Genomic DNA, 15727 nt, shown 5'->3' on the forward strand with positions numbered 1-15727 from the left:
GGAAAGGGTTATGGGCCAGGAGGTCTCGAAACGGAGCGTGCTCTTCATCCTCACAGACGTTGAAGTCTCGGGCCACTGTGGCTGGAGACACGAGGCAGGGCAAGACCGAAGACAGGAGGCGGGCGGTGCCCGCAAGGAGGGAGCACAGGCTTCCAAGGAATGGGGGGCTTTCAGGAAGGGGAGAGTAAGATTTGGAAGCAGCTGGGAAGAAGGGGAGTCTCCGCCATCCCTGGGTAGGAGGGCTGTGAGAAGAGCCAGCCCCGACGTGGGAGGGCTGGGGGTGCGGCAGGAAGGGGGAAGCCGTGTTCTCAGCCGGGGTTTAGAGGAGGCAGGAGACTGGGGGGGGCGGGGGGGGGTGCTGAAGGGGCAGTTGCCAGCAGCACCGGGGAGGTCCGGAGGAGACGAGAGCTGGTAACCCTTTCCATTGGTGCTGGAGGTGGACCGGGAGATGAGCACCATGGGGTTGGTCTCAATGGCCCCTCGAAGGTGGGGCTTGGTCGGGGCCACCGGGCTGGGAGCGTGGGGGCCGCTCCTGATGCTCCTGACCATGGAGGAGCTCCTGCGGGCCTGGGCCAGCCTCTGGACAGTTCTCTCCCTGTTGCATTTTCTTTTCTTATCAACCTTACAATTATCCGGTAGCATTTTATAAGAGAATTAGATCGAGGAGTTCATGAGCAAATTTTTACATTTAGAGGCAATTTCTTTTATTCTTATTTGAGCACACTTGCCCATAATGATACCTCGTGCTTTTCTTTTATGTGTGAGCCCAAAATACAATGACCAGGCACTCAAAGTGTCACTTGGGCAAATGTCTTTGTTTTTGGTACCTAAAGATGCAATGAGAGGTTGTCTTTGTTCAGCTAAGTGGTTTCATAACCTTTCAGCATTGCTGTCTCCCAAAGAGTGTCTCTTTGGGCAGCATTTGCCGGCCTCTCTCTGACCAAATGGTTGTTACCAGATCTACGCCCTAATGTGATTTCGCAGTCAGTTCCATGTTTCTGGGGTTGTTGCCAGATTGTTGAATGAACGAATGAGTACTAAGAATCAAAACCGATGAGCTGGTCAATACTACATTTATATAATGGAACATGTTATGTAATAATACGGTGCGAAGGTTTTTATCTTTCTAGCTGGCTGGCCTATATTCAGTGTTTCAGGCTACTTCAGGGCAGTAGTACTGTGTTTTTACTAGACTCAGATTTAAATACCCTTCATATTTTCAAACAACACACTTTTACCCTTCAGAAGTAGATCTCGAGGAGAGGATGTGGTATTTGTTATGTGAATGTTCATTCACATTTGAAACTTGGATGCTGTGGGGTTTTGCCCCCAGATACGCAGCTGCCGCACACATGCTGAGTGACATTTCTACCGCGATGGCCAATGGGAACTGGAAAGAAGCTCACGAGCTCTCTCAATGCGCAAAAAGTGACTGGAACAAACTGAAAAGCCACCCTTCCTTGAGGTGAGATCTTTTCCAGGTACCTGTCAAAATTTACTTCCCTACCAAGTTGTTTCGACCACTTGAGGTAAATCTCTTCATGAGGAACTTAGTCCTTTTGTGCTGTGGTCAAATCCGCTGTGCAGTTGAATTCCCCACTTGCTTTGCATAGTCAGTGTTGTGTGACATAGAAGGAAATGTCTGCAAGTCTGAAGTGAATTTTCTATAACTCAGATCGCTGTGCAACAGGCACGGGGGCAGACAAATGGCTTTTCGCTTGCCTTTTTGTTTTTGTTTTTTTTTTAAATTGAGATGTAATTGACATATAACATTATATTAGTTTCAGGTATACAACATGATGATTTGATATTTCTGTCTTGCAAAATGATCATCACAGTAAGTCGAGTTAACATCCATCACCATAGTTACAAAATTTTTTTCTACTCAGTAGCAAATTTCACTTACACAATCCAGTATTATTGTCCTCATGCTGTACATTACATCCCCATGGCTTACTTATTTTGTAACTGAAAGTGTACCTTTTAATTCCCTTCACCCTTTTTGTGCACCCCCTCACCCCCTTAACTCACTGTCTTTTGGTACGTTGACTTTTCTGAGTATTGGTCAGCTGAATTTAAATGTGGGGGAAAGCAGCAGGACAGAGGTGGTAAGAGCCGTGCTGGATGTGTTCTTCCAGTGGAAATTCAAGCAGGTGTTAATCTGAAAAAGAAAACTAACATTTTCTTTAAAAGTTCAAGTACACAGCACATGATTTTTTGTTTGATCAGTGTTAAACATACTCTGTATTAAGAAATTTTATTCCTTTGTTTTCACATAGGGATGAGAAAAATTTGTGTTATTAAATAGCTCTTTCAAAAAAACCTTTCGGATATAAAGTTCATACAGAAATGATAATGACTTAAAAATCACTGCTGGGGAAAATGGCCTTTAAAGTTAGGGAAAAGAAAAATAACTGCATATTTTGCCCATATTTCATTTAGAAGTATTCATTAATTCAGAAAATTGAGCCATTCACTTAAAAGCCCTTCTAGAAATGAGATAACCAACGTAGAGTCGCTACTCCTGTGATGTCCATGTACATTGGAAGCTTTCTTATGACAAATTAGGTAAATTTATTAACATTTCTCACACCAAACAGCAAAACAAATGGTTAAAACAAGTTAATAGGTGATTTTCTTCATCAAAGAAAGAAAAAAAAAAGGTCATAGCCAGGAAGTTAGATGACTGTAGACCCGAGGTTGGTAGATGACTTTCGTAGAAGGTCAAGCTGGTCTGTCCGTCCGGCTTCTGTGGCAGCTGCTGACCTCAGCTGCCCCTGGGCAGAAGCAGCCCCAGGAGGAATGTGAATGAACCAGAGGGGCAGTATGCCAACACTATTTATGGACTGAAATTTGAGTTTCATATAATTTTCACATGCCACAGACTGTTCTCCTTTTCATTTATTTTAACCATTGCAAAATGCGAAAACCATGCTTAGTCTGCAGGACATACAAAATCAGCTGGTGGGCCCAGGATTTGGCCTTGGTTTGCTGACCTCCAGCTTAGAAGATTTCCGGTTGTTCTTACTTTACCCTAGCGAGTGCGCTAGGAAATGGTGGCTGGCTAGAAGAATGCAGGTTTGTGGTGTAGGAAATTGTGTACAACTGACAGTATTTGGAATATATCTTTTTAAAAGCTACGAATTCGATCTGCTTTGTCACTTTTTATAATTGTCTTGCCATGAATAAATCAGATTGCTAAACTGCTGGTGTCCGTCTTCATTTTAGATACCATGAGAATTTACCACTCTTTCTGCGCTGTTTTACTGTTGGGTGGATTTATACACGGATTTTGTCTCGGACTGTTGAAATATTGCAGCGACTTCACATGTATGAGGTTAGAGCACAAGCCCTGACCCCTGGCTTACCGATGGGTCATCGGTAAGCTGTGCAGGAGAGCCTGCCTGGCAGCATTTTCCACGTATTTGGTCAGCATACAGTAATGTCACGAAAGCAGGCTTGATGTGGGCAGCCTGCTTTCTCCAGGGTTAGTGGGGAGACGGCCGAAGAGGACCAGCCATCTCATCTGCTTGTGAGTTGCTGTGCATGCACCAGAAGGGCCTGGGGGTCCTGGACGGAGCCATGCAGGGAGCCCCAGACTGAGTCTCTGCAGCCTGAGCCTGAGTCTCTGTCAGGACTCCACATGTGACTTGGGAGGTCTCCAGAAACCTCTGAGGTGGAAACCTCACATCTGCTTGTGTTTGCCTGACGACTGGCATGGTCTGCCTGGAAATAATTTAAAATCACAAATCAGAGATTTGTTCCCATCCCTCCCTCTACAAAACATTGTGAGGTTGCTAGAGTTAACTTTTATTATGTTAACATTTCTATATGGAAAAATGCCGTTTTACAAAGAGGATAACGGAACTTGGGCTTCTTGACGTGGGTCCATGAAACCCAAGAGGATCCATGGGATTGCTTTGGGGAGTCTGTGAACCCCACAGTTGCAAGTATACGGGGGTTTGTGCTGCACTTTCTGAGGGGAATCTCTAGATGTTGAAAGAGATCCATGAACCACAAAAACTGAACAGTTTGTGTATAAATCTAGGCCCGAAAGTCTTCCTGTTAAGGTGGGGTGTTTGGATGAAGACACTGCTCATTACTGTCTGCCCACCCCATTCCTCACACTGTCGGCCCTCTGACCTGCTGTGTTCCCAGAAGCACGTGGGCTTGCAGCCCCGGACCAGTGCTTGGCTGCCTAGAACTCGATTGTGTGCAGCCCAGCATCCGTTGACTGGCTGTGCAGAGAGGATCATGCAGTGTTCACAGAGCTCCATACGCTCACTCTACTGGTTGGCAGGAGAAAAGTAGGGATGCCTCAGGGGTTCGGGCCTGCTCCAGAGGGTTGGACCCCAAAGGGGTCCTTGGCCTCCTTATAGAATGGCAGATGGGCTTTTTTAAATGTACTTTGGCAACCTTATTGGTTACTAAATGTAGTTCCTTATTTTGGAGTGTACGAGTCTAACGTACTTTCTTTGTTGTTGTTGGAACAGGAAGCAGTCAAGGAGCTTGAAAGCCTCTTGTCCCAGAGAGTGTATTGTCCTGACAGCAGAGGCCGGTGGTGGGATAGACTGGCACTCAACTTACACCAACACCTGAAACGCCTTGAACCGGTATTCAGTAACTAGATACACCTGAGCCTTTAACTTCCGCCTAAGTGAAAATACATAGCCAACTCTTAATACCTTAGGAACCGAAGTGTAATGAGAATATATATTTTTTTAACATTCTTCTTTTGTCTGTGTTCTTCCAACCCCCCAAATGCTAACAGAAGCATTACAGTGAGGGCAGGAGACTTCTGACTGATTTGGGAGATGGGTTGGTAGTGGGCTCTGTGTTGGGGTTTAGGAATTACGGGAGCAGGAGAGTTAGAGGTCCCCATCCTCGGCAGGTGCTTTCAAGGAAGGTGCTTTTTGTTTTGGAAATGGTGATTTTACTCATTTGTTGCATGCCTCCAGGTAGAAAGTCTGATGAAAGATGTTTCCTTCCACTGGGAAGTGTGTTGTCTGGCCAACGCTGAGCAGGCCACTTTCTCCTCCAGGCACTGGTGTTCTCCATGGCGGGCATCTTGGGAGTCTAGGATCCTGGTTGCCGCCAGGGCTGAGCAGGGCGGGACCTCCGAAGGCAGCTTGTGCTGAGAGCCTAGAGGTGACAGTGGCTCTTTGTGTGGCTGCCTGGGGTTCCTCCCTGCCAGCCTTGCGTTTGCCTTGAACTCAGGGGACTGTGGCTCTGGAAGCTTTTTGTTTTTTCCAGCGGCAACATGAATCAGGGTGATTTGGAGGTGGAAAAGTTGACCATGGGTGTGGAAATATGACAGACTATTTTTATTGCCTTAAATTGAAAAAGTGCCTTGTTACCTAAAGTGCTTCAAGCTGGTGAAAGCTGTCTGCTTTCTTGGAGGTGGGTGTGGTGCTTCCTTACCTCTCAGTGTTTACTCAGGCTGAAATAGCAAGGGGACAGCGTTTGGTAGCCCACAGCCAAATTCGGAGAAAGCCTGTGTTTATGCTGCCTCTTTCTTTCATTGAAATAGAAGTTCATAAGGGTTTGGATTTCCCCCTTGTTCACAGTTCCACTAATAGGAGCATTGACTCAGGCGCACAGAGGTAGACGAGCCGTTGAGATATTTTTGAGATTCACAGAAAATCCTCATTCCTTTTAGCCTTTTCTCAAAGATCTTCCTGGCCACACTCATGGTCTTTATCATTTTGTTACTGTCCTGTTCATTTCTTTACATCAGTCTCTGGTGAAGGAATTTGTCAGCAGGGTGCTCAGCAGCCGGGGCCGGGTCTCCTTTGCTCTTCCTGGTTCCTTTGACCATTCCACTCTTGATCATCTTTCACTGATTTTCAGGGTGGTGTTTATTTCTTTGTTTGTTTTTACTTTTTATTCTCTTATTGTAGTAACTAATATATAACAATTCGGTGGCATTAGTTATAATCACAGTGTTTGTGCCAACATCACCACTGTCTATTTCTAGATTTTGTCATCACTCCAAACAGAAACTCTGTAGCCAGTCATTGCTCCTTGGTCCCTCCCCCTACAGCCTGAATTTGCCTGTTCTAGATATTTCCTGTATTTGGTCTTTCATGTCTCTGGCTATTCTCACTCAGCAGCTTGTTCTCCAGGTTCATCCACGTTGTAGGAAGTCTCAGAATTTCCTTCCTCTTCAAGGCTGAGTAACATTCCATTGTATGGACAGACCACGTTTTGTCTGTCCAGTCATCTCAACATGGACACTGGCTCACTTCCACTTTTGGCTATTATGAATAATGCTGCTTATGAACATGGGTGTACAAATATCTGTTCAAAACACTGCTTTCAGTTCTTTTGGGTATGTCCCAGATGTGGCATTGCTGGGTCATGCGGTAATTCTGTGTTGAGCTTTTTGAGGAACCGCACATTGACTTTCACAGTGTTGAATCATTCTTTCATTCCTGCCAACAGTGCATGTGGGTTCTAGTTTCTCCCACGTCCTTGTCAGCACTTAATATTTTCCTTGTTTCTGATTATAGTCATCCTATTAGGCGTGAAGTGATATGCTATGGTATTTTCAGTACTTTTGTTTTTTTTTTTTTGTCCAACTCTGAATAGCCTTAGGAAATGCATTTAACTTCTCCAAACCCAAGATTCTTCTCCCTGTAAATGAGGCCTCTGGGCCAGCTCTGTGGTTCCTGAGTGCACCTGAGCATTAAAAGTAGCAGGATGATGGGGCAGCCTGACGGGCTCCGTCGGTAGAGCACGTGACTCTTGATCTCACATTGGGAGTTCAAGCCCCATGTTGGGCATGGAGCCTACTTAAAAAGAGAGAGAGAGAGAGAGCGAAAGAAAGAAAGAAAAAGAAAGAAAAGAAAGAAGGAGAGAGAGAAAGGGAGAAATGTAGCAGCATGAGATCTAAGGAATATCCTTTTATCTCTGGAAGTATTGCTTTGCCAATTGGTAGTTAGCGAAATTGAAAAATTAACTAACAGAGGGGTTTCCTGTCACATTCAGTGAGCAGCTGCTGCCCTGAGGTCTTTCAGGATGCTGATGTGGGGCTGTGTTCTTCGCTAGGCTATTAAGTGCATCACAGAAGGGCTGGCAGATCCAGAAGTCCGAACAGGACACCGTCTCTCACTTTACCAGAGAGCTCTGCGCCTGAGAGAGTCTCCGAGCTGTCAGAAGTACAGGCACCTCTTCCATCAGCTACCAGAAATAACTGTGGATGACGTTAAACATGTAAGTAAATATCCTTTGGGCACTTTGGACTTCAGTACCTATGCTGGTTTTCTTCCTGAATGGAAACAGCCTAAGAACAGTTTTTTGTGTGCATTTTCTTGTAGACTTAGAAAAACTCTAGTGCGCGTGTGGGACAGGACCCCGTTTTCACACCAGCGCCTCCTACATCAGAAGCTGGGCTGGCCGGGGGTTGGTCTGCCCGTGCGCTGGGTTGAGTGACTCTGTAAAACTCCTGGATCAGGAGCTCACAGCCTTCGCCGGTGTCTCCTGCTTGGTCAGGGCACCTGGAGAGCAGCTTTGGGGTCCGTGTCCCCCCAGCCACACACGCACCTGGGGCTGGGGCAGTGGCTGGTCCACACCCTCACAGACACAGAGCATGGGTCACGTGGCCTCGCACTCTGCTGAGAATAGGTGGCTTGGGGTGGGGACGTCGGAAGGTGATGTGGAAGTCAGGTTTGCAGGGACTGCAGCTCGAGGGAGGCTGATGGATGTTGTCCTGCTGTGTCAGGTGACCATCACGGGCCGGCTGTGCCCGCAGCGTGGGACAGGCAAGTCCGTGTTTGTGCTGGAGGCTGGGGGGCCTGCCGCCCCTGCTGCAGTCCTGTGCTCTGTGGAGGAGGTGGCGCTGGCCTACTACAGACGCAGCGGCTTCGACCAGGGTAATGCACGGCGTTTCTCCCGGGCTGCCTGACCCTCGGTGATGGTTTGGCCGCAGCGGGTGGCTGCCGTCTCTCCGTCCTGCCCAGTGGGCAATGCTGCTGACCTGGGAGGGTGTGGGAAGGGGTTTTACTCACGATAGTTGCTAAAGGCCATCTTCTTCCACTGAACCAGCATCTGCCACCCAAGGCCTGGGAGGAACAGCGCTTTCTGGTGGGATGTTAGAAGCAAGTGGGACTGGTTTTACTCTCAGAGAGCTTATGTTGGGCCTGGGAGTTCGGGAGGGCAGAGGACTCTCAGGAGTGCTACCTGGTAGCAAAGCCCGTTAGAGGAGGTAGGTGCCATGGAGGTGGGCCAGGCTGTTCTGGAAAGACTGAGCGGGCCTCATAGCTAACAGCTTTAAGGGGATTGAAGGACCAAGTCCTGGGATCGCATAGCACCAGAGGAACCGGAGAAATTGCTAGAAAGAGCAGTGCTTTTTGTTTTTGTTTTCTTTTTTGTGCGTTTTTTATTGCAGAGAATGAGTGCTTTATCTGAGGCCCAGGAAAAGGGGAGATGTTGGGAATTTGCCTTCTGAAGAGCTTGTCAGTCTGTCCTTAGCGAAATGTAGCACCGACTAGAAAAAGTAAAATCAAACGCTTTTGATTTGGAATTGAGGGGAGGGGAATTGCAGAGGAAGAGGGAGGGCAAGGCAGTTCTGGAGAGACCCACTCTAGTCGTTCTTTCTTTTTAAAAACTTTTTATTATGGAAGCTATCGAACAGGCCTTTGTACACAAGCGCAGAGGTGCAGTGAGCCCGGTGTACTGCCCTGCTTTGGCATTCCTTCCACCCTCCCTGCCCTCAGACCCCGGAAGCCGACCGCGGACAGTGGCCCACGTGCTCACTCTGGAAGGGCCCACCACGCCCATCCTCCATCCGGGCAGGACGCCCCTCTACCCAGGCCGAAGGGTCACGAGCATGAAAAACATCCTGATACCTTCAAATCCGTGAAAATCAGGACATTATTTCTCTTGAGCATTATGTCAGTGTTCAGAAGATTAATGAGGACCACGAAACGATGAGTCTGAGAACGGCTAAGATTGATCTGTGTGGTATCTTTATTACTCACAGGGAAGGGAGATGCTCTAAGGGAAGAAGTACAAACCCCAGTGAAGACAAAGATAGCACAGACCTGAAAGGTTAGAAATAAAAGAGCAGAAGGAGCAGCTACCCCTGGGGAGCCACGGAGACAGGAAACGGGGCAGCCGGGGGCGGCGGGCGTGCTGTGAGGCGGACGCGGTGGAATGCTTTCGGCTTAGCCGTGAGCCTGAAAAGCGGACAGACGATTCCTTTTCCAGAGTATAAAATACTTTTATATAAAATATTTTCTTCATTTATTAAAATTGATGCAGTGAAAATGAGTGGAACCCTTGCTGTCGGTCTCCTTGAGAGGAGATTTGGAACTAAGGGCAATCTCAAGCTCCCTTCGGAGAAGCTTATTTCAGAGTCACTCAGAAGGAGCTCACCAAAAATGATTTCACTTCCAATACAAACGCACGGTGTAGACTGCTTAGGAGCGCAGGAATTCTGACCGCCAGTGCTCCTGCCTGGACAGTGGACAGTGTGCACTCCTGGGCAGGAAGCAGGCTGGGAATTGAGACCCGGCAGTACCCCCTGGCCGGGTAGGAGCCCGGGAGCCCAGCGTAAAGCTTGCTGGTGAAAAGGGCTCGGCTCCAGCCCAGAGACCTGAGTGAGTTCCGGTTGTTCCCGCTTTGTCCTTTCGCATCTCTGAGACAGGCTGCAAGGACGAGGGGCTAGAACTGAGAGGGGGATGAAAGGCACGGCCTCAGGGTGGGGGCCTGGCCGTGCCACTGCTGACAGAGGCTCTGGTCTGTGTACTTCCGACCGGGACACACGTGCAGGCTCAGCCTGGTGTCTGCCCTCCAGGGCCTGTGTGGCACCATGCCCTTGCACAGACTGGAACGGGGCCCACCGGCCGGAAGAGCCCTTCTGCCTGCCTATTGGGACAGGGTCGTGGGGGTCAGCACCTCCTTTGGCCAAAGCCATAATGCGGGGAGAGAAGCACCCCCGTGGCCCCATCCCTGGTCAGGTGTGTGGAAGTGCAGAGCACTTGCCTGGGAGACAGGTCTGCGTGCTATGCCGAGATCGAGCCCCTGGTCTCAACTCTATGACACGTGCGTGGGCTGGACGCATGGTCGATTGAGCTCGTGGCCCAGTCAGTACAGTTTGTATGGGTTGGGAGGCAGGGGTCTGAGCTAGGTGGTCTCTGAGGTGGAAGGTTTCTAGAAGAGCCCAAATCTCAAAAACACTGGGCACGCTTGTCCAGGACAAAGCAGTGGAATGCACGGTCCAGTGAGGTGGATGGAGACAGCACCTGCCAGGTCAGAGGGCGTGGGCTCCCGGGTACTAGTCTTTCTCCGATCTATTCTGGGAAGCCTTTCTGCAGGTGTGGCCAAGGGGCCCTACACCAGAGTCCCCCGCGGGGGTCTCGGCCCACCCACACCCACCAAATCGAACCCCTGGAGCCTGAGGAGGGGGCTTTTACTTATTTATCTTTAAACACGTTCCTTACATTTCTCACTAAAGTTAGAGAGCTGCTACTTTATGGCTCTGAAATGTGTATTTAAGTTTTCCTGTACTTACTAAGATTTTTGCTTTTAAACGAGTCTTCTGTACATAAGCAATGTAATGTAAACAAATGAGCTAGGAATGGCAAGAAAACAGCTTTTGCATTTGAAACTAAAATCTATTTCCTTCAAATTGAGTAAGCAGTGGGTTATGGTGGTGGTTTTTAAAAAACAGAAAAACCTGATTTTCCTGTGTGTTGGCTTTGTCTTAGGGATTCATGGGGAAGGGTCCACCTTCAGCACGCTGTATGGCCTCCTCCTGTGGGATATCATCTTCATGGATGGGATACCAGACGTCTTCAGAAACGCCTACCAGGTGCTCAGGTTACGCCGTCCCTGGTGTGTGCTTTTTAGGCGAGCAGATGCTTCTGCACTTTGAGACTCATGCCCACCCGTGTGCGTGTGGGTCTGCGGCCATCAGAAGCCTGCCAGTGACAGTCTTGGGGGTGGTGCTAAGTCTCTGTTAGAATAGTCTTTAATTTTACATTAGGATTCATAGATTTTAAAATGTAAGTCTGTTAAATTTTCATCTTGAACCTACTTTACCTTCATTCCACTTGAAACTTGTAGCGTACATTTCTTCAGCTTTGACCTTGACCGGGCTCCTATCAGGGCCGGCGCCCGTGTGTGCTGGTGCATGCACACGCGCCCGCTGAGGGCACCACCGCTGTAACCTGGAAGCTCTTTCCACCAGTTACGACTCTGACAAACCAGGGCAATGAGTTGTTTTTATGTTAGATTACTTAATTTTTACTTACCTTCTGAGAAGAAGAATGTGTCGATTTAATCAGATTGGCCAGTTTCCAAGTTTTATAGGTATGGGATGTTCTTCTGGTGAACCGGTTCTGTCCAGGCACCGAACGAGGCTTGTTTCCTGTGACGTAGGCCTTCCCGCTGGACTTGTGCACAGACAGCTTCTGCACCAGCCGGCAGCCGGCTGTGGAGGCCAGGCTGCGGCGGATTCACAGCGCGCCCGCGGACAGCCTGCGGGCCTGGGTGGCAGCCGCGTGGCAGGCCCAGCAGGGCAGGGTGGCTTCCCTCGTGAGCTGGGATCGCTTTGCTTCTCTTCAGCAAGCTCAGGTGAAACCCTGTGGCGGGAGTTGGTCAGAAAGCAACACCTTCTGATGCTGGGTGTGTTTTTGGCAAGATCTGTGTACGTGTGTGTGTGTGTGTGTGTATATGCACATGTATTTCTGTATGTGATGGTGCTATGCATACATTTATGTAGATGATAGTCCCCTAGTCTGGATGCCACTGTTACCGGTGGGACCAGGTCAGGGCACAAAATAAGCCCAGGGATGCCTTCTTCCCCTTAGTTGACAGCTTCCCTTTGCCTGACCTGTGAGCCTCAGCAGGAAGGATGCTGTTCCTGTCCCTGCAACTACTGGTCTTCATCACTGTCCTTTTCCTGAGGATTTACCCCAAATTTCCTCTTCCTCAGCTGTTCCCCAGGGCTTTGCCGACTAGATAGGAGTCTGAGCGAAGGAAACCTGATTTCCCAGAGCTTGCAGGTGGGCATTTTGGCTGGTGGCTCAGTGGCCCTGTGGCCCAAGCATTAGAATGACCCCTGGCGTCCTTGGAACCCATTTCTGTGGAATTACACTTTTCTGTGTCTCGTGGTCAGTGAAAGTATTGCAGGATCTCTGTCGTAAGGCATGGCTAACCAGCCCCGTGTTTTGGGTTCAGGATCTTGTTTCCTGCTTGGGCGGTCCCATCCTCAGCGGCGTGTGCCGGCGCCTGGCTGCGGACTTCCGACACTGCCGAGGGGGCCTCCCTGACCTGGTGGTGTGGGACTCCCGGAGTCGTCGCTGTAAGGTCAGTTGTGCCAGAATGGAGAGTTTCATTGGCAACTTAATCAAAGGCTCCGATCTAGGCATTTCTTGCATGATTGTTGGCAAGATTGAATACCTCGAAAGCTGTGGGACCGAGGGCCACGGTTCCCCGGTGCCTATTGGTGGGGCCCTCCCCCGCAGCCCCTGGCGTGGGGGCCTCTCCTCTCCGCTCCGCCGTGCAGCGCACCACTTGGCTCATTCATCAGAGCAGGCCGCTGAGAAGAGCCAGAGTGTGAGCAAGACGGGAGTCAGTCTCCTATAACTTGATTGCGGAAGGGATGTTCCGTCACTTTGGCCATATTATTCTGTTAGAAGCAAGTCACAGATTCCAGTGTGCATGCCCCCCCCCCCCCGCAAGGGAAGGGATTCTGCAGGTGTGAACACCAGGAGGCTGAGATGACGGGGAGCCGTTCTCTAAGCTCCCCAGGAGTGAGCTCCTCGTCACGTGTTCTTGGGTCAGGGCCACCTTGCCTCACCCTGGTCTTCCCCTGCTGCCCATCCCAGGTTGGTTTTTGTTACTGAGTTGTGAGATTAAAAAATTCTGGATACAAGCCCTGTATCAAGTATATTTCATCCCAGCTGTGGCTTTTCATTCTCATAATAGTGTCTTTTGAAGAGCAGAAATTTTTATTTTGGCCAAGTCCCAACTTCTCTGTTCTTTAATGGATCATACTTTTGGGGTCATGGGACATCTCGGACTGGAACTGTGGATTTGTGTATTTCTCCTTGCAGTTCTATCCAGTTTGCTTCATATATTTTGAAGCTCTGTGATTAGATGTATAAACTTGAAGGCCTGTCACATCCTCTTGATTAGTTGATCTCTTCATCCTTTATTTCTTGTAGTGTTCTCCACTCTGAAATCAACTGATATTAATAAATAGCCACTCCAACTTTCTTTTGATTAGTGCTAACAGGACATATCTTTTTCTCTTACTTTTAACTTATTTCATCTTTAATGGGTTTCTCGTAGGCAGCATTATAGCTGGGTCTGACTTTTTAATTCAGTTTGACAACCTCTTGCCATTTAATTAGGTATTTGGACCATTTACATTTGATGTCATTATTGATGACTGGTTTTAAACCTACCATCTTGATACTTGTTTACTGTTTGTCTTAGCTGTCTTGTTCTCCTTTCCTCAACTTTTTCTACCTTTTTGTTTTTTTAAAGGTTGTATTTCTAGTCCTTTGTTGGCTTGTTAGCTATGATTCTTGTAAGTGGTTGCTCCAGTGTAGATCTTAAGCTTCCTGTCTTTCAAGTGATGTTATGCTATTCCATGCATAGTATAAAGAACATGTTTTTGTATCTCCTCTCTTGGCCTTTGTACTGTTCATACATCATTTTTCTACATGTTCTAAACTCTACATTTTTTTGCTTTCTACAGTTGATTTAAGAATCTTTATAATTACTCACATAGATACAAATTATTTTTCCTCCCCTAGATACAAATTTTTTTTCCAAAGATTGATTTGAGAGAGAGAGAACACGGGCAGGGGGAGAGGTAGAGGAAGAGGGAGAGGGAGGGAGAGAATCCTCAAGCCTCTGCTGAGCCTGGAGCCCGACGCAGGGCTTGATCCCAGGACCCTGAGATCATGGCCTGAGCCAAAATCAAGAGTCGGATGCTCAACTGACTGAGCCATCCAGGTGTCCCCCTGGATAGAAATTTTTACTGCTTGTTATTCCTTTGTAAAGACCCAGATTTCCACGTACCGTAGTCCTCCTGCTTAAAGAACTTTAACACTTCTTGAAATGGAGGCCTGCTAGTAATGAATAATTTAGGTTTCCTATGTCTAAGTCTTCATTTCATCTTTGCTTTTGAAAGATATTTTCTCTGAGGAAAAAATTCTATGTTGAGAGTTTTTTTTCTTACAGTAATTTGAAATACTGGTCCATTGACCTCTAGCGTGCATTGTTTTTTAATGATAAATGTGTAGTCTCTCCCTTTAGGCTTTAAAAAATTCTAGCTGCTTTTAGAATATTCCCTTTATCACCAGTTATGCAACTTAATTATGTTTCTTTGTGTAGTGTTATATTTCTTTGCCTGGGGTTCATTGATCTTTGGGTTTATAGTTTCTATCAAATTTGGAAAATCTGGATAGTTTTTATGGCTGTTTTGAAGTTCAGTAATCTGCAGTGAATAAAACTGACACAGTTCCTGCCTTCATGGAGCTGATACGTAATCAACAGTTTTGTCTTCTGATAAATGCCGTGGAGGAAGTGCATAGAAGGACCCTGCTTAGAGATGTGCTGGACCTCTAGGAGGTGAATTTAAGCTGAGCATTGAAGGGTAAGAAGTCAGATGTGTGAAGAACAGGAAGAAATGTCCTGGGCAGAGGGAACAGCAAGCGTATGGAAGGGCCCTTCGGTTGGGAAGAGGTTGGTCTTTCTCAGGAACTTTGGAGTGGTTGGCAGGGTCCAGATCATAGTTTTGTAAGTCATGGCAAAAGCTTGGATTTAACTGCAAATATAACAGAAAGTAATCAGAGGGTTTTAAGCAGGGGAGCAACAATCTAGTGCATGCTTTAAAACTATTTTTCAACTGTATATTCAGAAACAATTTACTAATTCTCTGAAGAACTGCCTACTTTCTACAGAATAACTCTCAAGTGAATTTCGTACATGTATCTTTGTTTTATATATGTAAATAGAGCAGTGTAAGTGAAAACTACTATAGCATACTTGGCTATTCTGTTTCAGTAAGATACTAATAACTAACTCTCTTAAAACTTATATTCCAGCTGGTCGAAGTTAAAGGCCCCAATGATCGTCTTTCACATAAGCAAATGCTCTGGTTGGACGAACTGCAGAAGTTGGGGGCCGACGTAGAAGTCTGCCACGTGGTTGCTGTTGGAGCTAAGAGCAAAAGCCTCACCTAAAAGCTGTTGAGTTGGGGGTGTCTGGTGACACATGGATTGATTTTCAAAAGCATAAAGCATCATTACATTTTATTTAACTTATGTTATGTCAGTAATAAACCTGAGAGTTTAAGATTCATCATTGTACAGTGTCTGTGTGTCATAAAACTTGGTCTTGGCTTGAATGTACTCATTGATTCCACATAGGTAATGAACTTTCTAGAAGGTTAGAACCCTGGTGGCCATTTTAGGAAATGGATGCATCTATGTTACTAAGCTACACTTGCAGAACAGCTGGAAAAAATCCCAATGGGATGTTTCACAGCTTTCGGTCTTTTATGAAAGTAGCATACCCAATGTCTCTGGTAAGTATACTGGAGAGACCTGTATTTAAGGTTTTCTAGACTGCTCTGATATACTCAGCTGTTAAACATTCTTGTTTTAGGATTATCTAAGAAGGACACAAACAGATGAAATTCCTTCTCTGGGAATTAAAAATAAATTCTCATTAAATTCCTTAACTTTTAACTTGCCCTTACTAA

At 47.1% G+C, this 15727-nt stretch overlaps 1 protein-coding gene across 2 annotated transcripts in view; it reads left to right on the forward strand.

Annotated features, from left to right (window-relative positions):
• FAN1 (FANCD2 and FANCI associated nuclease 1) overlaps positions 1-15324 on the forward strand; it is a 29352-nt gene extending 14028 nt beyond the window's left edge. For both annotated transcript variants that reach the window (XM_028122770.1, XM_028122771.1), the window contains exons 6-14: positions 1334-1465; positions 3229-3337; positions 4494-4613; positions 7051-7215; positions 7724-7874; positions 10713-10816; positions 11386-11580; positions 12187-12315; positions 15069-15324. In XM_028122770.1, the coding sequence (XP_027978571.1) occupies positions 1334-1465; positions 3229-3337; positions 4494-4613; positions 7051-7215; positions 7724-7874; positions 10713-10816; positions 11386-11580; positions 12187-12315; positions 15069-15206 (1243 nt within the window). In that variant the 3' untranslated portion in view covers positions 15207-15324. The remainder of the gene's footprint in view (positions 1-1333; positions 1466-3228; positions 3338-4493; positions 4614-7050; positions 7216-7723; positions 7875-10712; positions 10817-11385; positions 11581-12186; positions 12316-15068) is intronic.
• The last annotated feature ends 403 nt before the right edge of the window (positions 15325-15727 follow it).

This window comes from Eumetopias jubatus, unplaced genomic scaffold (assembly GCF_037043125.1).
Source record: "Eumetopias jubatus isolate StellerSeaLion01/CBP00866 unplaced genomic scaffold, mEumJub1_p1.0 scaffold_7, whole genome shotgun sequence".
Taxonomy (NCBI): domain Eukaryota; kingdom Metazoa; phylum Chordata; class Mammalia; order Carnivora; family Otariidae; genus Eumetopias; species Eumetopias jubatus.